Source organism: Hydractinia symbiolongicarpus, chromosome 8 (assembly GCF_029227915.1).
Source record: "Hydractinia symbiolongicarpus strain clone_291-10 chromosome 8, HSymV2.1, whole genome shotgun sequence".
Classification (NCBI taxonomy): domain Eukaryota; kingdom Metazoa; phylum Cnidaria; class Hydrozoa; order Anthoathecata; family Hydractiniidae; genus Hydractinia; species Hydractinia symbiolongicarpus.
The window spans coordinates 28,339,187-28,359,992 of NC_079882.1; the positions used below are offsets into that span (position 1 = coordinate 28,339,187).

The 20,806-nt window shown below is 32.9% G+C and overlaps 1 protein-coding gene across 1 annotated transcript; it reads right to left on the bottom strand.

Moving 5' to 3' along the window:
- Positions 1-3,748: 3,748 nt before the first annotated feature.
- Positions 3,749-18,700, bottom strand: LOC130654503 (serine/threonine-protein kinase Nek4-like). The gene is made up of 16 exons (XM_057457097.1): positions 18,568-18,700; positions 13,463-13,570; positions 13,067-13,132; positions 12,392-12,598; positions 12,217-12,294; positions 11,643-11,870; positions 11,162-11,319; positions 10,080-10,647; positions 9,715-9,815; positions 9,298-9,337; positions 8,794-8,917; positions 8,510-8,628; positions 5,963-6,134; positions 5,437-5,497; positions 4,599-4,680; positions 3,749-4,110 (listed from the first exon to the last, which is right to left on the bottom strand). The coding sequence occupies exons 2-16, from the start codon at positions 13,553-13,555 to the stop codon at positions 4,018-4,020; spliced, it is 2,190 nt and encodes a 729-aa protein (XP_057313080.1). The 5' UTR covers positions 13,556-13,570; positions 18,568-18,700; the 3' UTR covers positions 3,749-4,017.
- Between the last annotated feature and the right edge of the window lie 2,106 nt (positions 18,701-20,806).

Below are 20,806 nucleotides of genomic sequence, written 5' to 3' on the forward strand. Positions count from 1 at the left end.
CAAGCTTATTTTATATTTTGCTTAAGATTAACTGTGTTAGCTAACACAACCTATAGTAAGAGAGACAATATTAACCCCCTTTGCTCAAACCATAGAAGCTATCAAAAAAGAAATGGACACGTTTTAACAGTAAATCCTTGTAAAATGGACATGCTATAAAGTGCAACCTTTTTTGGATATCAGGCCTATCAATAAGCGCCGCGCCGATGAGAGACAAAAAACCCTGGAAACTAGGTTGTATAAAGTGGATAGGATATTCAATCCTCTAAATACATAGCAGATCATTTAAAATTGATATTGAAGTCCTCCAGGTTAAAGGAACTTGATCATTTTCTCTTCCTTACACAGTAAAATTTTCGAATTTAAGTAGGCGTTTAGTAAATCTGGGGGTCTTAAATTCCAGAAGTCTCTAAAGGGCACCCCCAATCATAGCAGGGCTCTCATTATTAAATAGATTGGCCCATCCACCCTCAACACTACTTCGTCGACCCTGCAAGGCATCTTTCATCTCAAGGCATCTTAACTTTCTTTCTTATGGGTGAAAGAGGTGGTTGAAATTGTCAGAAGAAGGTAGTTACAACACCCTTTAACCAAATGTCTGCGTAACAATTAAAATGTGTAATTGCTATATAAGTATTCGAAATTTGCTTATTGAAAATACAATAGAAAGCAAAAGGGTAAACAAAACAGAAGAGAAGAATGCTTTTATGTTTTGTTATTACTATTGTTGACGAATATTTACACAGGATAACTATTCATAAATAAATACAATATTTACAAATATATATACAAATTTTAAATTTAAATTTTGATGAAATGAAAGTCGGTGATTTTTATTGCTGCGCATATCAATCCTTGCTTTTTTGAAATAATGTATTCCATGGTAAAACATGGCAGAGTTAGGTAACGTAGCAACACATTTTTGATTTTTTTTAACTCTAATTCGTTGATTTAAGTTAGGATAGGAGTTGTTTGTTGTTTGTCGTCACCAAATAAAAAGATGGCGCTTTTCATGCTGCGTGATTAGCATTTTTCACATATCTCATCAATATTTGTTAACACACTATGTCAAACCAATAACAGAGAAGGTATCAGTGACGAGACACGAAATCTTTATAACCTTTTCTTTGATTGTTGATAAAAAAACTTTTTAATTAGTTGTCCGTGTTCTCTTCACAGAGGAGAATAAAACTAAAGTGTCCATTGGATCAAATAATCGCCGTTCGAAATGACATGATCGCTCATTTATAAAGAAAAAAATATTTCAATGGGTAATCCGGTTAAAAAAAGAAAATTTCATTGAGAAAGAAAACGTAAACGGTTACTTTAACCAGATGGTTTATAAATTAGACTTAAACAAAAAACCGATCCAAAAAATCTTTTTTAAAGAGTTTTTTTCCATCCTCTCCTCACAGGATTATTTTTCATTTCCCAGAACGTCAAGGTGTTTTCAAAAGAAGTGTCAGTTATGAATTAAGCAGTCATCTTTGAAAAAAGAAATTTAATTGGTGCCCCGTGCTTAATTAAGTACCGGGGTCCAGGATAAAAAGGAGCGCTGGCTCAAATAAACAAGGATATTTTTTCTTCAATGATTTTTTGCTTTGAATATGCTATTAGTTGCACACAGAGATGATGAAACAAACTTACTTTATTTAATTAAAAATAGCTTTATTGTTTAAGTTCTATGCAAAAATATTACTAAAAATGCTTCTTGCCTGAATAGAAAACAAATGCTGTTTTTGAGTCCAATGCACAACAAGATTTCTGTGTCAAAACGTGCGAGAAGGGTGGGAATTTTAATAAGCGCATACGAAGCTTTTTATCAATCCTTTACAATTATACAGTACAGTTATTTTCAATCAATGAGAATTCGCGCAGAAGAAAGTTGATTACACGATGTCACCATAAAAAAGACAAAGAGGATTTTAAACTTGTTTACCCTGTTCAAAATTAGGAGCCTGGAAAGGAAATTGATTTATCCCTCGTTAGGGTTTCTGCTGACCGATAATAGTTTTCTTTTTATGGTAAAACGTAAACTTCATTGTGAAAACAGAGAAGCTATTACACAAAAGTAAATAAATAAATATTTAGTTACAAAAAGTAAATATACAATTTTGATTAAATGGTCACTCAGACTGTCAAGTGGTTTGCAAAACAGTGCAATACTAACAAAAACAGCCATCGTGTGTATAAGTAATCCTAAACCAAGAAGTATTATCGTGTTCTGTTATTTGATTGGTCTGTTGTTTTATGCGAAGATTGTTTTGGCCTGGTTGTAGTGCAGTTTTCTTTACGATACTGCTTCATTCACCTGTATTGAGATTAACTTAAGCTGAATCTATCGAAATGTGAACTTTTTATGTCTGTGTATCTGCCTACAACATAATTATGTTATGTCATTTCCGAATCATGCAGAAGTGAGCAGTATTGATCCTCCGACAGACCATTTTGTGGATATCTTTTAAGTACATTATCACCCTATTTGAAATTGACAGGGATATCTTTTTTTTGAGAATAGGAATGACTGATTTTTTTTTCATTATACTTTTTCATATAAGCAGGTGCTTAACTGGGATATGCTTATGCAAAATAAACAATCATGCTTAGAGTATGCTTACATTACGCTTATGAGAGAAACAAATTAAAAACTTAAATGTTGCGTTATTGGGATGAAATGGACCTGTTATTACCTTTAAAAGACCAGCAACAAAACTAATAGTACAATATGTTAGAATATTACATTAAAATTAAGGATTGATTTATGAAAGAAGCTACATTAAGAACGAAGTTATCATAGGACAGAAACTATTTACACCATAGTATATTAGTTTAACCCCCCTTCCCTTCTTTTACGTCAACGAATAGTCTAAATTTTTGTCTATATTGTAATACCCGTATACGTCTGTCTGTCTGTCACGCAAAATGGTACCGCAAGTAGCGAGACGCGCATAATGTGGTATAAAAAAGATGGGCAACCCGTATAATAAAATAACTAAAGTATAATAAACTAGTATAATAAAAAAACTAAAAAGGGAATTTTTTAATGTCCGAAAACCATAAAAGTTAATCGATGCGGCCAAAGTGGACTAACACACAATTTTCAAAGTGGAGGGACCAAGAAATGGCGTCCACCATGACTGACCTTAAACCCTCTAAATTCAATATTTGCAGCTAACTATCGACTTTTATCAAATCTTAAAATAAAATTTGTACCCATGTTTATATAACACCCCACAAACATAAAGGATTAAAGAGAGTTAGCACACCAGAAGCACCCACATGTGTGAGTTAAAATCTTACGTGACACAGCAAAAAACTTTGACATTTTTTTTGGTGACAAAGCCTTATTGTCAACAGGTTTACGAGAGATTAAAGTGTAGTCATAGCAACGCATGCAGTAAACAAAACTTAATCAAATAATCATTCTGATTTTAATTCCTTCTTAATAACTGACTTTCATTCTATGCCAAGACAAACAGAAGAATTCTGTTTGATGTTTAGTTTTGCAAAAACTACGTCAAAATTTAAGCCAACCCTGACATCTAGAGATTAAGGTTAAGATTTAGTTATCGAGGATCAGGTCTATCATATTGGTTTATTATCTGCTACAGTAGGTGACCTTCTTCAACTCATTTGCACCGCTTCCCCTTCAACCCAAGAAAGATTTTTATTGCTACAGTAACATAACATTGGCGAAACATCGTTGCAAAATCAAAATGGTATGTAAGCACAGGCCGCCAGAGAGACATTTTTGTTTTTAAGCCAAAATTTATTCTATGCACATATTTACAAAATTAATTATTATTTATCAGAAAAATAAAATGTTCATAATTTCTTATAAAAATAAATACACTCGTAAAAGTTTTTGCATCGTCACAAATTATTATCAGATTCCTTATATTATGATTTCTTCATAGATATAATGGGTGAGTTTCCATGACAACGTTTCTGTTGTGACGTAACTAAGCACAACTGCCGCTAACACACAGACACATATTTATGCGTCATCACATGAGATCATAATTTAAATTCTTCGCAAAACTTTAACTGCCATATCTGGCCACCGTAATCTTCAAACTTCTGTTTCCCCATCAACTTAACTAATGCAGGCTAGAAGATAACAGCAAAAAAAATTAATTAGAGACTGCACGAAAAAAATAGTACACGTTGTTGGCGCCATTTATAGTAACATCGTCATTTAAAAACGACGCTAGCAACAACTAATCGATGCTTGGTTACCACACTACATACAAGCATTAGGACTACGCGCGTCTTGATAAGAACTTAATTTTTGATACTTTGCAACCATTATATCGCTACTTCGGAGGGAAAAAAATTGTTTAGTAACTGTTTACCTAGAAAAAATTTTGAGGGTATTTATTTTACACTATTTTTGACCACTTAAGTTTAAGATCTTGACTATTTTAGGGGACGATTGTTTAAATTTAGCCTTGTTTAAAAAATAGTATATATTCACAGATGCCAAACATGAATTTAGAAATCAATACTTTTGAAAAAAGAAATTCGGACAGGGGACAGAAATAATTTTAAATCATGATTTAAGCGAGGGGTGACACGCGTTCTAATGTTTTTATTACCTCGACACTCTCCTCCGTTTGGGTATCAATAATTCTATATGCTTCATGTAAGATGGCTTCTCCGAGACCAGAAATGCATTCACTGAACAGAAAAAAAATTGTATACAGACGGTGAACATAAAATATACAGCATTCCAGCAACTATACTATAATAGACAATATTAAGTCTACGTAATGTTATCTAAAAAATATAGTGGGAATTTAGCTACTGGTGACCAACATCCTTTATAACAATGTTATGACCAATATTATTAAATTTTTTTGCGTAAACAAACATAAACGAACGCTGCGCAAAGTTGACGAAAAAAAAGCAAATATGTGTTGCCTCTTTTATCCAGGGCGCTGGGGTCCCGTCCATTTTTACCAAAAATGTCCAAGAGGAAACCTGTAAATTTAGGTATATTTGACGTCAATTGTTTTCTTAGTGGTAAAAATCTTGATGTCTTCCGTATAATGTGAAATTGCAGCAATTTTATGGGTGATTAAAACCAAAACGCTTATAGTGGGAAAACATGCATGGTCAATATATAATATATAACAACCATTCGCACCTGTATTGACCTATTTATTAATATTAAGGCTCCTCAAAAAGTTGAACATTGAGACAATATTTAACCTCCATTCGCACCTGTATGCGATTTAAGTTTAATTCTCACAACATGTTAGAGAAATTCCTTAAGCAAAAACATTTGCAAATCGTTATCGAAATTATCACATACTTTATTTAAAATATGTTTCTGATGTGAAAATCCAAAACAAAAATTCATAAATAATAAAACAGAGTTTCAAAAGAAGTTAAAGTTTTGATTGAAAACAAACAAAGCTTATGAGTACAAACCTTCTCAGTCGTTTTATTCGATCTTTTAATCTTCCAGACGCCGAAGGCGAAAAATCGTTACCTGAAATAAGGACAAGGGATTAAAAAATATCCTCTTTGCTTCGCTAGAGAATTGTCATCAACTATGTAATATTGACAACGCTATAAATTTTTTTATAAGTAAAGTAGAGAAATTTCTCAAAACTTAATCCAAAATCTATTGAATTCAATCTTGAAAGAATTTTCAAGGCTCGAGATAAAAATTTATTTATCATATCAATCATATCAAGCTTCTCATTTGAAAACCATGATTTAATTTATTGCAATTCATAACTCTATTAATTGAAGTATATACTAGTCCATTTTGTGGAGAATTCATTGAGAATCACCAGTCTGTGTTTGTGAGGGGCAATTTCGACATGCAATTTCCATTGTTTATCTGAATCATTGATCTTCCATGAGCTTATCGACTAGTACAATGGCTGCAATGCCTTACGTAACGATATATCCTAACATTGTACGAACAAAGAAACAAGAAATGGGACACCTGCATCGTCAGCATCCACGCTATCCTCAGGAGAACTTCGATGTTTCGACTTTGAATCCATTTTGAGAGTAGCTTGCAAAGTAACGATCAAGTTAGAGACGTCGTTATTACACTTTTCTTGTGACGTTTCTGTGTCGTCGTTTTCGGATCCGCTTTCAGCGTCAATCGATTGCTAAAATTGAGAGGGACGTTAAATCGAGTGAATCATTTAATTGAGACAAGAGCTTAATGAAAGGATTTAAGGGGAGTTAATAAAAGACATCATTCCATGACTACTTTCGAAATTTTTACTGTTATTTTTTAAGGTTTGCTACTCTTTTTACAGAATAATAAAATTTGAGGAGATTTAAGGACTTTTTATTAAAAATTTTTAACCCATTTTTAGAAGATTTCATAAAAAAAATGAGGAGATTCGAGGAGATCTTTATATTTTTTCAAAAAAAATAAGGGTATTGAGATTCTAAAGGTGATACCATGGGTGCAAAAAATTTATTTCTATATCAGCATTTTTATGCATTTTCAAAAAAAAAAAACAGGTCATAAAATTAAAATTGAGTGAATTTAAGAAAAAAAATTTACTCTCACTTATTTGAGAAGACAGTTGTTAAAAATTTTACTTTCACAGATTTGAGGAGTTTTAAGGAGTGGTAACTGTTTTTCTGCGTATTGTCTCAGGGCAAAATTTAAACAAGTTTTACAATTTATGTGTTCGCATTCACACGTAAATCAGTCGTTTAGCACACTGGCAAATATTTCAGGTAAGTATCCTTTCTAATCATTTCCCGATCAATAAATTATTATTTCTCTTGTCGAGCTTACACGAGACCACCGAGTGAATCAATGAGAGGTGCAAGGGTAAACATTTCATGGGTAAAAAATACCATGATGTATCTAGGGCCTAACAACACCTATCCGTACTTAGAATAAGATATAAGCTGCGCGTAACACATCCATTAAAGCTGGAAATATTATGTAGGTTAATAACTTATATCTTCTCGTTCAACATATAATTGACAAAAAAGAAAAGAAAAAAACTAATAACGGCGGTAAAAATATTTACAACCTAAAAACATCTGTTTCTTATTTACATATTTCCCTTCCACCCACAACAAAATAATATAAAAAAAAATCATAAAGAAATAACAGACGGTATACACAAGCCGGTGAAAATGTCCAGTACGTACAACTCAAATAAAAATGTTGGTTTACACAAAAGTAGGTTTAATGAGACGTCTAATTTCAAAAGTTCTGCTGCAAGTCAAAACAAGTCATTGCTTAAAGACCAAATACCAAAACAAACATGCAAGAAGACTAAAGATAATAATCTGAGATTACGTTTTTCCAGTAATTTCTGCCGCCAATATTTCGCAGAAAATTCACGGAAGCCTTTACCGCAAATAAAGCAAGCCAAAAATCTGTCGAAAGGTATAGCGTATAAAAGTTTTGGAAATTAACACAGGACGGACATTTTTTATATTTAAAAATAGGTTTTAACTATTAAAGAATTCAAAGGAATCCCGAGGTGAAAAACGATGATTGACTTATAATATAGGGGTTAAAATTTTTTTTAACAAGGCTTTTATTTTTTAGATAACATTTCTCGTTTTAACGATATTAGCAATTAAAGAATTTCAAATTAAATTATGCTGCATAAATTATGATGTCAAAGAAATAGCATACTTCTGTCACAGTAATTTTTGTACCTCTAGAGCAAAATACATTCAAATTTCATCGATGCATGGATAATACACGGGTTAATAAATATTGTGAAAAATCTTACAAAAATAACACTCGTCCCAGACCTCTTAAATGTTTTCTGACGATCGAAACACTTCGGATCTGCACACCTGCTTACATTTTAATATACAAGCTGACCTACCAAATTTATGAAAAATTGACGTGCATATTCCAAATTATTGCTTTATCAGCAAAAATCTAAAAGGCATGGATCAAGCAAATATGTCTCATTTCGGCATATTTTTTTTTTTGTAATAATCAATATACCTAAAATTACTTATGACTATGAAATATTAAAATTTGTCACACTTTAAACCTCACATCATAGTTAAATCCAGATGCAGATATCTTTAGAACGAAAAGAGCTTTTTAAAAACATGTTAACTTTCTTAGCTCAAGATAAATCCAACATCGTTTTGACTTCGGGGTCCCTTCCAACACGAATTATGAAAGTAATTTAATGGTACTAAGTTTAATTCTGCACCAGAGCTTTCGTTTCTCTAATCTTCTGGCTTACTTCTGCTATTGATTCTGTCCAAGAAAAAACTACCTTTATTTTGTATATGTGTTTATAATTTATGACAGAGAATTTGCTTCGAATAGTGTAAGTTAGTCGTTTAATAATACTTGTTAATAATATATATTGTAATTATATTAAAAATTTGTTTAAGTGAGTGTCCATCCCCTGCATGTCATATATGAAAATGAGACGTGTTGTCAAAGTTAGACGATGTGACAATGTTTACCCTTCCCTTCAGAATTTTTTGTTTCAAACTGTATGCGTAGCGTATGATGTAAAAATACCCTTACCAGTGAGTTACTCCTTTGTGGTCCATCCACACTGTCAGGTTCGTCAACGGTAGATCTTCTTTGCAAATGCTCTTTAATTATCTCTTCATGCGACCGAGGTGTGTAGGAAGGGTAGCTTACTAGAAAATAAAAAATTAAACAAATAACTCCTTCTGTTCTAGATGTTAACAACATTCTGGATATTCCTGATCGAGCAAAGAAATAAATAAAGAAAAAAATAGCACTAACAAATAAAAGACTAGAACCAATAAAAAGCAAGCGAACAAATAAGCGAGCAAACTTACGACCAGAAAGACTGCTTTCAGAGCCACGTTTTTGCAACGCTGGTTGACTCATTTGCGATTCTAGTTCCTGTTGTCGTTGGCGGCGCTTTCTCCTCGCTGCTAAATTTGGTACGCCGGACGAAACCTAGATTAGAACGTAAACTTTAACAACATGAAATTTCTCTGAAAATAAGGTAGTCAGATAGCCACTAAGTGAAAAATCTACTTTGATGTCAACACAACGCGTATTATAAGTTGTAAAGACAAGAAAATAATTATTTCGTGATGTCAACTTCATTACGAGCGAAGGTAACTTTCTCTTTATCGAATTAACAACTGACACATGAGACAAGGTAAAAAGGAAGGAAATACTTTAGAATCTGTTTATGATTAATTTAAATTTTGACCTCTTTTTCTGACTAAGTAGAAAGTCGAGACAAATTTAAGCATCCAAACAAGAGAGCATATCGAATCTATATTACATGTACCCACAGTGGTAGGTGCAAATAAGAAAAATATACGAACCTTGGGTGTTTTGCACTGGTCTCTAGCAGCTTCCTGATTACTACAACAAGACAGAAAATGACAATAATATACTTCGTTTTTCGTTTTTTTTATATCACACAAAACTGGAAATGAATTTTGTAACAATCATTTAATTGAGTATCTAACAGACTGAAATAGACTAGTTTATGTGTATTTTTTACAATATACTATCAGATTTCTTTAAATACACATAACATATGTAAAACGCCATTATTCCAACAAAAAAAGGAAAACATGATAAAATAAACAAGATTATATAGAACGTATTTATGGAAATTGCATCTTTCTGTGCCCTTGAATGGACTCCTTGCGTTTATTAAGCTCATTTGAAGTTTTAATCTTGTAAAATTCTAATTTAACGCTTGCTAAAATAAACAAACATTGTAGAAAAGTTACCTGGGTTTTTCTTCTATGTCACTTTTAAACCTTGGTGGAGGTAGTTTTGGTGTATTATTTTCATTTGGGACTGGACACACTGGAAGAGGTCGTTTCGAAAGCTAAGAGAGAACAATTATAAAGCACTATTAAAGTCCAACAAAAATATATCCCATTCTGGTTTCGCCTTACCCCATATGGACATCTTCTTTGATTTTTTATGGTGGGCACGTAAATAGAACAGTTAAACTAAAGGTATACTTCCATGAAACCCACAAACCCTTTTTAAATATCTTTATAAATTGTACAACGCCCTTATTTTGTTACATTCGCCAATACAACATCTACAATTACAACTTAATTACAACAACAAAAAAAATCCATACCTCCTGTCTACGTCTACGTGGCGATTTCCCATCTGAAGTTTTACGTGAAACTCGTTCTTCAGATGGAGTCTGAGGTAATTTTTCTTCTGATTTTTTTCTAATTTGAAGTTCTCTATGATTTTTTTCATTCTTCTTTGACAATATTTCCTCTTTTTTTAGTCTAGTTTTTGCTTGTACTTTCTCACTTAATACTTTTCTCACATGTGAAGACTTTTCATTCCCAGGTAAATCTTTGTACTTATCACTATCTGAGGGATCAGAGCATGATCCCAAATCAGGTCCTGCGTCGTTACCATGTTTAACTTTCAACTTATCAGTTTTTTTATGTTCTAAAGAACTGTCTTTTTGTGCTTCTCTTTCCTTTCTGTCAGGCAAAATATCAGGTACTTTTTTATTTTGTATGCATTCGTCTGGGTTGTCATTAACATCAAGTATATCTAATTCAACTTTGGAAGCCGTTGCAATCACTTCAGCATTGCTGTTGGATCCCACAGACGATTCACTATATCTAGAGTTCTTTGATACTTTGGGTGTTGCTTTGCGTGGCTTCTCATCACGGCTTTTTCTTCTAAAACAAAAAATAAACATCCTGTTATTCAAGCTTTACTGCCTTATAATTTATGAAAAAACCCATAGCTTATTTATATTCAGCTTCCCTTTATAACCTTAGTGATGACATCTTGCATTGAAAAATAGGGCAACATAGACAACAGAAAAGTATGTATTAAACTTGACAAATTGTATGTGAAAACGTTTTTGTGCAAAGTCTAAACATCTTCTTTTATTCTTAAACTGTCAGAAAGTTATCATTATAAAACTGTTTTTAAAATAATAACCGTATTCTGTGCGTATGAATGGTTGCACACAGCTTTTTCCTGGATAACCTCTTCCCTTTAGTAACCTTATTAAGGTTATCACTCTTTTTTTAACTTCCTGTATACACAAGTGTATTTCAATGGAAAAGACAGGTTTTTGAGTACTATTATATTATAAACATACAGTACTGTCAAGTGTTTAATGTTATCAGCATGCATGACCACCCTGCAATTATGTAGAGATAACTGGAGATTAGAAAATTTTACCTGTTTTTGGTTCCCTCAAGAAATATTGCTATATGTTTTTTGATAAATGGATGACGTAAGATACGTGATGCACTGGGTCGAAGGTTAGGACTGTAGTTCAACATAGATTTTATAATTTCTTGCAGTTCTGCTGTATAATGTTTTGGCATTGCAGGTGTCTAAATGCAATCATACATTTACATAAAAAAAAGATCAAAAATTAAAACTCGTTATTTGTTATAGTTTTAGTTCTTGGAAATTGATTAAGCATATAAGGTGAATTGTAAAGATGACAATGTATTACATACATAGATATTAAATAGTTCTTTTTTTTTGTTTTGTTTTAAAAAAAATCTGCAATTATTTTTGATGCTATTTTGAAAAAGCAGCATTGGTAGATTGCAACATTTACCATCTTACTATTTTGTCAAAGTAAATTTTATAGTGTTGAAGAATATGTAAACACATAAAATGCTTGGAATACTAAAATAAAATGGTGTACCTTTCCTTTTAAGATCTTATACACCAAGGAATTCATATCCTTTGCATTGAATGCATGTTTTAAAGTAGCCATTTCATAAATGCAACAACCAAGCGCCCACACATCTGATTTGTGATTGTATGGTTTGTTAGAGAAGAGTTCAGGTGACATGTAATATGGTGTACCTATCATTGTTGTTGCCATGTCTAAATTGCTGTCTAAGACACGAGCAATGCCTAAATCGCCAAGCTAGTGAAAAATAATAAATCTTTATTAATAACACATCAACCATAAAATTTATTCCTGTTTTTCATATTTATTTGACCCTACCTTATTCTTGAAATTTTTCAATTTTATTCTTAATAGTGGAGGCCACTAAACAAGTTTTCAATAAAAGTTTAATATAATTATATCATCAAGATCTATAAAAAATTTTTTATTATATATTATATGATATATAATAAAATTTTAGGGCAGGTTTGAACCTACACAGAGTTTGAACTTCATTGGTCTATCAGTTTAAATTAAAGCTAAATATATATAAAGGAAACTGAGTTGTCAACAAATTGTTTTACATACAATCAATGAGACTTACCTTTATAATTTTACTTTTTGTGAGGAATATGTTTTGTGTCTTTAAATCTCGATGCAAAATATGTCGATCGTGCATATACTAAGAAACAAAGTCAATAAAAATGGAGTAAATAAAATTAAACAAATACTGTTATTGAGCATAACGTAGTTTTAAAATATACAAAAGTGTTAGAAACCTGAAGTGCCATTGCAATCTGGACAAACCATTCAACGATTTGTGTTTCTTCCAAATATTCTCCAATTTTTGCTTGTTTTTTTAATTTAGTGTACATATCTCCGCTTTCACAATAGCCCATTACAATTGATAAACCCCCATCAGATGTTTGGAATGACTCTTTATAAGAAACAATATTTGGATGTCTAAGCTTCGATAAAATTTCAACCTAAATAAAACAAAAATAGTGACAAAACAGTTTCCTGTTTAGGTCACTCAGGGTTAGAAATAAAAGAAAACATAAAATTTGCAAACCATTTTTTATGTTTTATGTTAAATTTGCAAACACAATAGTTATATATTTAATTTTTGCATGTGATTGCTGAGAAATGTGTTTTTAAATCCGAACCCTATTCATTTCAGATTTAAAAAAGTTCTTATTTTTTTCATAACAATCTTCAAAAATTAGCATTGTTGCACATTATTATTTTCTTCGTGGTCAAAGCCGATTTACAACAGACATACAAAGTAATTCACTGCCCATTTTATTAAGTTGGCAAATACATTCATTGTTTATACACATCACTAAATGTTAGAAAATTTGAAAAAAAAAGAAATAAAAACAGTAGAATCTAGAATTCTTTTCCTCTCAAATTGTGACTGCTACATGTCACATAACAAAATAATGACTGCATACCTCTTGTTGGGCAAAAAGTCGTTCTTTTGGTGAAGCATTATGGAGGTCAATCTTTTTGATGACATACTAAAAATATGTAGGTTGATACCATAATTTTAAATGTCTGCTACAAAAAAATGCATTCCGAAAGAGTATGATCCTTGGTGGGAACGAGGAAACAAAACAAAAAACATATTAGTGGATATGGCTGTGCTACTGATGGCATTATAAAACATTTAAAATTAAAAACTTGTTCTTCCCAAATTCATTTTTTCATAGTACTAATTGAAGTTCTTCTTTTTAAATTCAACAGAAAAGTTGGAAACAATCCATTTACTACAATAGAAAGTTTAGTTAACACATACCACATAAAAAACTCTACTCAGGTTTTGAGTAGTACAGTGAGATTAGACATACCTGTCTTTTATCCTTTTTATGCCTTGCCAATGTGACCTCGCCATAGCTGCCTTTACCAATGACATTTCCCAGAACGTATTGTTCAATAGACATGATGAGGTGAAATTACTGAAAAAAAAACGAAATTTTGATATTATATACATATTGTAGGGTTATATATATTGCATTGCATATTCTTTAGGATAACAACATAGAACAACATAGAAGAATCATACTTCATAAAAGTAAATACTATAAATGCTAAATTAAGCACTTATTTAAAATTTTTACTTCTAGAGTAGGTGCTTATTCAAGAGGGGCAGTAAATCGATATGAAGCTTATAATAAAAAAAATTTTTCTGTCATGTTAAAGCTTTCTTTTTGAGGAACTATAATAGTAAAATATAAAAACAGCAGGTAAATACATAGCATGTATAAAAAACATGTCCTTTCAGTACATTTTATAATACTTTACATCTCCCTACAGTTAAATTCTTTTTGTTCTCAAGATATTCCCATTTAAAATTTTTTAGACATTCTCAGTCATTTTAATTTCAATAATTTTAGACCTGTTAAGGGATGTGCATTCAAACTTTCTCAATGCATAGACATTATAAAGGTCAATTGATTAACATAAATTCTTTTACCAAAATGACACTCGTCCTAGGTCTTTTAATTTTTTTCCAATGATTTGTAACTTGGTTTGCAATAAAATTTTGTGGGTAAGCTTGTATAGGCCCTATATGTCTACCCACAAAATATGATTGAGAACCGACATGCCGATCCCAAATTATGGGGTCATCAAAACTTAGGAGGCCTGGGAGGAGCAAACAAGTATCATTTTGGCAACAAAATTATGTTAATTAATTCACCTTTATACCCTTAACAGGTCTAAAATTACTGATGACAAAAAATGTCAAAATTTGCTAAATTACTTAAAAATGACATCATAATTTATGCAACATAATTAAATCTGAAATTCTTTAAATGTGAATATCTTGAGAACGAAAAGGACTTTTTAAAAAATTTAAAAAGACTTGTTTAACCTCTATAATATAAGTCAAACATCATTTTATACCTCGGGTTCCCTTTAAACAAAAATCTTGACAACATGTTTGCTTTAGTTAATTTTAAAAATATTTGAATAAGCGCCCCCTTCAGCTCTAGTAAAATAATAATAATAATAAATATTTAAAGTGGCTAGCCCAGAAAATCACAAAAACATATAGTTAGTGGATTGTTTCCACTGGGGGCCACTAGAACAAAAAAGAAACAAAAAATGATAAACCTTAGACTGCCTCAGCTCAATCAAACATAGTAACATTTATAATCTGTGAAAATTGAAAAGAAAAAGAATAAAAAATTAAAATTAAAAAGTTAAAAAGTGATCTCCATTAGAATTTGCCAAATACATTAGAGATGAAAGTCGTATATACGAAAGCAGACTTCCATCACAGGCGGCTTGGTCTTGAAGATTATTCTACACTTTTGCAGCTCTAAATGAGAAGGTTTTTTTGCCAAATTCCGTGTTAACCAAGGGAAGTGTGAACCTGTTTTTTGAAGCTCCTCTTGTTTGATGTTATGGCAATTTTTTGTCAAGAGGAATTTTGAGCGCATGTAATCAGGAGCAATATGATTCATGGCTTTGAAAACTAATATGGCATCATTTTTGATGAGTAAATTATTCATTGAATATTCCCTCTCCCAAGAAAGGTACGGACACATTTTAATCGTTTTTCTAGTTTTCCTGATCTACCTTGGGTGGCACAAGCCCATCCCGAGGAGCAGTAGTTGAAATATGGCATGACAAGTGCATTAATTAAAAGGTTTTTTGTGTGAGGTGTTAAACAAGATGCAATAGTTCAAATTTTAGAATATTTAATTAGTATTTTTCTATTAATTCATTAATGTGCTCTTCCCATTGCATTTTTGAAACAAAGAATAAATTAAGTAATATAAATAAGTAATATATTCAAATAATTGAGAGTGGCGCTTAGAGGGGCACTTATAAAAATATTATTATAAAGGGTGGGCGCTTATTCCAGAGGGGTGATTATTCGAGAGTGGGTACTTATCATTTACGGTACCCCAAGTAGATCAAAGCATCTGACAGGCCTGGCCTTTAGCTCCCAATTGCAGGACCAGCTAGACATAGACGGAAATGGTGGTGGAATAATGAGGTTGACCAGTGTATAAAGGAAAAGAGGAAACTTTGGAAAGAGTGGAAGTCAGGTGGTAGTAAAAATATTTACTTAGAAGCTAAGCGTCGCGCTCGTACAGCAGTGTATAAGGCAAAATCAGAAGCAGAGAGAAACAGATTTGCAGATGTGTTAAGAAGGGAAGATCAGCGCAATGAGGTATTCAAGATATAGCAAAGCAAATGAAGAAGACTAATAGAGATATTGTAGGTGAGAAGTGTATACGTAATGATGAAGGTGTTTTGGCTAGCACAGAGGAGGAGAAAAGGGTAGCTTGGAAGAATCATTATCAGAGGTTGCTTAACACTGAGTTTGATTGGGACGAGGATAATTTGTCTGATGATGATGTCGTAGAAGGGCCAGCTATGCAGATCAAGACAAAATGGGTAGTGGAGGCTATTAGGAAATTGAAGATTGGCGAGGCTGCAGGAGTATCAGGTATTGTTGCAGAGATGGTAAAAGCATCTGGATATATTGGAGTTGAGCTTATTACAAATCTTGCTAACCAGATTATAAAGGATGGTGCTATTCCGAATGAGTGGCAGTCGAGTGTAATAGTGAACTGTTTCAAGGGCAAGGGTGATGCATTAGAAAGGGGTAACTATAGAGGTTTGAAGTTGGTTGATCAAGTAATGAAAGTTACTGAAAGAGTGATTGATAAGTTACTTAGAGAAAGAATTGATATAGATAAGATGCAATTTGGTTTTGTTCCAGGGCGTGGCACAACAGATGCAATATTTTTACTCAGACAGCTTCAGGAAAAGTATTTAGGAAAGAGAAAGAATCTCTATTTTGCCTTTGTAGATTTAGAGAAAGCTTTTGATAGAGTGCCACGTAAAGTTATTTGGTGGGCTATGAGAAAATTAGGTGTGGATGAGTAGCTAGTTACGATGGTTCAGTCTATGTACAGCAATGCTAGAAGTCGTGTCAGGATTAACGATTCACTTAGTGATGAATTTAGTGTAAATGTTGGTGTACATCAGGGTTCTGTACTTAGTCCTTTGTTGTTTATTCTAGTCTTAGAAGCGCTGTCGATGGAGTTCAGAACAGGTTGTCCATGGGAGTTGTTGTATGCAGATGATTTGGTTCTCATAGCAGAGTCGATGGAAGAATTAGTTGAAAAGTTTGAGAAGTGGAAGAAAGGACTAGAAGAGAAAGGGCTGAAGGTAAACACAGCAAAGTCTAAAGTCATAATAAGTAGCATTGCAGCCAAGTGTGACCTTGTAGTTGGAAAGTGGCCTTGTGGAGTTTGCAGGAAAGGGGTTGGTAGTAACTCAATTTTTTGTCAGACTTGCAAGCATTGGGTACATAAGAAGTGCAGTAGTATTAGTGGAAGGTTAAGAGCTGACATACAGTTTGTATGCAAGCGTTGCAAAGGTGAGATTATAGAGAATGAAGTATTTCCAGCTTTAATGATGTACAACAGTGGCTCGTTAGAGATAGTTAAGAACTTCTGTTACTTAGGTGATATGTTGGGCAGTGAAGGGGGTGTTGGAAGAAGTGTTACTTGCAGGATAGGTTCTGCTTGGAAAAAGTTTAGAGAGTAACTTCCTTTACTGACTAGCAGAGTCCTGTCAATTGAGGTAAAAGGTAGGTTGTATGAGGCCTGTGTAAGAAGTGTTATGTTGTACGGTAGTGAGACATGGGCAGTGAAGCAGGAAGATCTTGACCGTTTAGAAAGGAATGATATGAGAATGGTTAGGTGGATGTGTAATGCCAGTCTGAGAGACAGAAAGAGTTCAGATGAGCTAAGAAGCAGGCTAAGTCTCCGTAGAATTAAAGATGTTATCCAGATAAGAAGATTGAATTGGCTGGGGCACTTGGAAAGAATGGAGGAGGATAATTGGGTAAGAAAGTGTAGAGACTTGATAGTTCCTGGGGCAAAGCCCAGAGGCAGACCGAGAAAGACTTGGCAGGAGGTTATAAGGACAGACTTGATAGAGAGGAAGTTGAGTTTAGATCTAACACAGTCTAGATCAGATTGGAAGAGGGTCATTAATATACCCCGTCCAACCCATGCTAGCATGGAAAACGGACGTTAAGCCGAGAATGATGATGAATGATGATGGAGAACAATTCACATGTGCATGCAAATACACAGGCAAAAAATATATATAAATAACAGACTGTGCAATTGTAAATATTGCGTGGAAAAAGCTGATGCTAAAATTGGTAAAGTCTGCTCTTAAACAGTGATAATAATTGAGAGAAAACGATTGCCACAAATTTCCAATCACATGTTCCTAAAAATCAGCAAATTTTGCCTGTGTGGTCCGTCTTTTCCTGCCTGTCAGTGCATGCCCATATACAGAACTTTTTAAACATCCGCAACTCATTATTCTTGAATCCAGGTTAACATGCTTGAAATTATCTGATCATTCTCAACAAAAATGACCAACATATTGAAATTTAGCATTATCAAAATTTATGAAAACATACACATTGTTAGTTACTACATTTACTATTAGTAGCCAAACATTTGACGTTTTATGAAGAAATGACCATGAAAAACAACTGCAGTAAAAAATGTTTTAAAACTTCAAATTACAATATATTATATAATAGCTAACTAGCTAGCTAGCTATATATACATAAGTCTTGTTCTAATAATCATCTTAAGGTATTAAAAATTTCCTTTCTTAAATAATTTTTGCTGGTAAATTTAATCGTAACACTCATTTGAAGATGTTGACCGGGTCCGAGAATAGCTGGTTAGCGGGATGTCCAAGAGAGAATTTTAGCATATATAGCATCCCTTATTATGTGATTATCTAAAGAAATGGCTCTGGCGATGATCAGGCAACTCCCAATAATTTTTACCCTTTTGTGTGTGGCTGACTGAATATTCCTTGTTTAGCTAGATAAATCAGAGAAAACATATTTGGCCTAAAACTTTAAAGGAAAGACTCCTACGTCGTTAAAGGTTACCTGGGCTACATTTTATTTCATTCGTGAGTGGTATAGATGTGATGTGGTTACTCAACTATCTGCAACTTTGGAAGCCATTATGAAAGATTGTTTTTCTTTCGTTTCCTCATTGTGTGTCGGGGGAGGGATGGCGGTTGCGCCCGAATGCTGCGCTTTTTTCAGGGGAGACGCCATTTTCGTCCCCGCGCAGGAGAGCTCGAACGTACTTTTTGAGTTATTGAAGATATTATTTCGGTTTGTCTGTTCAGTATTCATATGGAAAGTTTATCATTTCTTGAACATGATAGTTTAGTAGGTGACGATTCGGGAGATCCTTCTCCCATCATCGGGCAAAGTAAAATGATGTTGAGCATATATAATATTGCAGAGGATCAAAATTCTTAAAAATTAACCAATCATTATGAAGTACTTTTTGAGGTTGATCTCACCAAGACATCTCTGGATGGCGACAATTTGGAGCCGCTGGACGATGACATTGGATAAATCTAATCTTCCTATGCCTTTTTGCATAAATAAGAAGGATTTTTTTTGTAATTAGACAAGTTGTTCTATAAAATTTATAATAAATTTTTTATCTATTTTTTTATTATTTTTTCCCCATTGTTAAGAGAAAGAAACGATAAAAGGTCAAAAATAACTATAATTAGACCCTAGCCGCACTAAATGAGAGGAAAAACCGAAAACTCCTACACTAATCCCCCGCACTAATAATAAGAGAAAAAATATTGTTCAGTTTTCGGAAAAAGGCTATCTGCACAAATGAGAGGTTGCTTAAAGTAAAAAAATTACGGTACTAATTGATGGTCGTACTAATTTTCGCGTATTTCGCAAAATATATTACAAAAATTACGCACAACATTTTTCCAAAGGCAATATAACGTAATCAATCAATCAAATTAATATGTCCAAGTATATAATATTTGGCTTGTTGTTGCAAATTTTAATAAACTCATTTCAACATTTTCAACGCGAGGATATGCAAATTGCTAATGCAGCTTATCAATTATGAAGGGGAAACCTGGTCACCACTTTATTGATCGTATTTGTTGATTGGAACGCTGTGCAGTTAGATTGATTCCTTTTAAACAACGCAGGTCTACTTTTCTTTAATCTACTGATTTGGTTTATATGAAAAATATATATTTTTTTACATTTTATATAGCATGAAATTGTTTTCTTTTTCACGCGTTTTGCATATGTTTTTTTGTGTTTCTTTTGTTTGTTTAAGGTGACCCCTGTCATATCCGTAGGCTAATAAAGTTTCTTTACAGTGATAGCCTAATTTTTTAATATAATTTTTATTTTACATCCCACTGTGTAAGCTATTACTGTAGAATAAATGCTTCTTCTTTTCCTTCTTTTTAAATGCGTGCTTTGAAGGAGAAACAATTGACAACTAATATTAAAAGGAAACCAATAGATGACTTGCCAATGTTTACAAAAGTTAAAAAATTTGCTGTTTTTTCGCTTATGCGCAAGCATTTCTGTAGGCAGAAAATATAAATAACAGACCACAATAATCAAAGAAATCCATCCAAAAAAGAAATATTCGCTCAAAATTAGTGAAATTGTTTAAGAATAATTAGACGAATATAGTTAACATTTAATTCCAGTTCATCTTGCATCTTATGCTACCCCAAAAAACCTTTAATCTGCATTAAACTATTTTACCCTGTGCGAGTCCTGCTTTTTTACCTAAACAAACGTGCGCGCATGCCCATTGTTCTCAAAATGAAGTTAAAACAACTACGTCACGCGGAAAGTGGTCTATTAAAGGGAAGAAAAAATTGCTAAAGGTTGCTAGCGTGGAATACGCTACGCCTCGTTTGACATTCTCTTTCCACCCTTTTGATAACCTATAATGTTGATATAGTGACGTGATTTAAAGCCAATAGAACCTATTTGATGAACTTTTTTTTTCAATATCAAGACACAGTGGACTCTCTATAACTCAAACCTCTGGTACTTAAATCTCTCCTTAACTCGAACAATTTTTTTGTCCCTTACCAAAATGATTGCAATGACATTAGCAGCTTCCTTTTCGCTTTTATTTAACGTAAATGGGGACCTAACCGATTCGAATGTTTGATATATACATGTGGAAAGAAGCCTCAAGTGATTGAATGAGTGTTCGAATGTCATTCGAACAAAACGCAAACATTATCCTGTAGAAGTGCTAAAAGCTATTAGCGTTGTTGAAGCAATCTCGTCCCCAGAGCTTCTTTTTCCCTTTCTAATA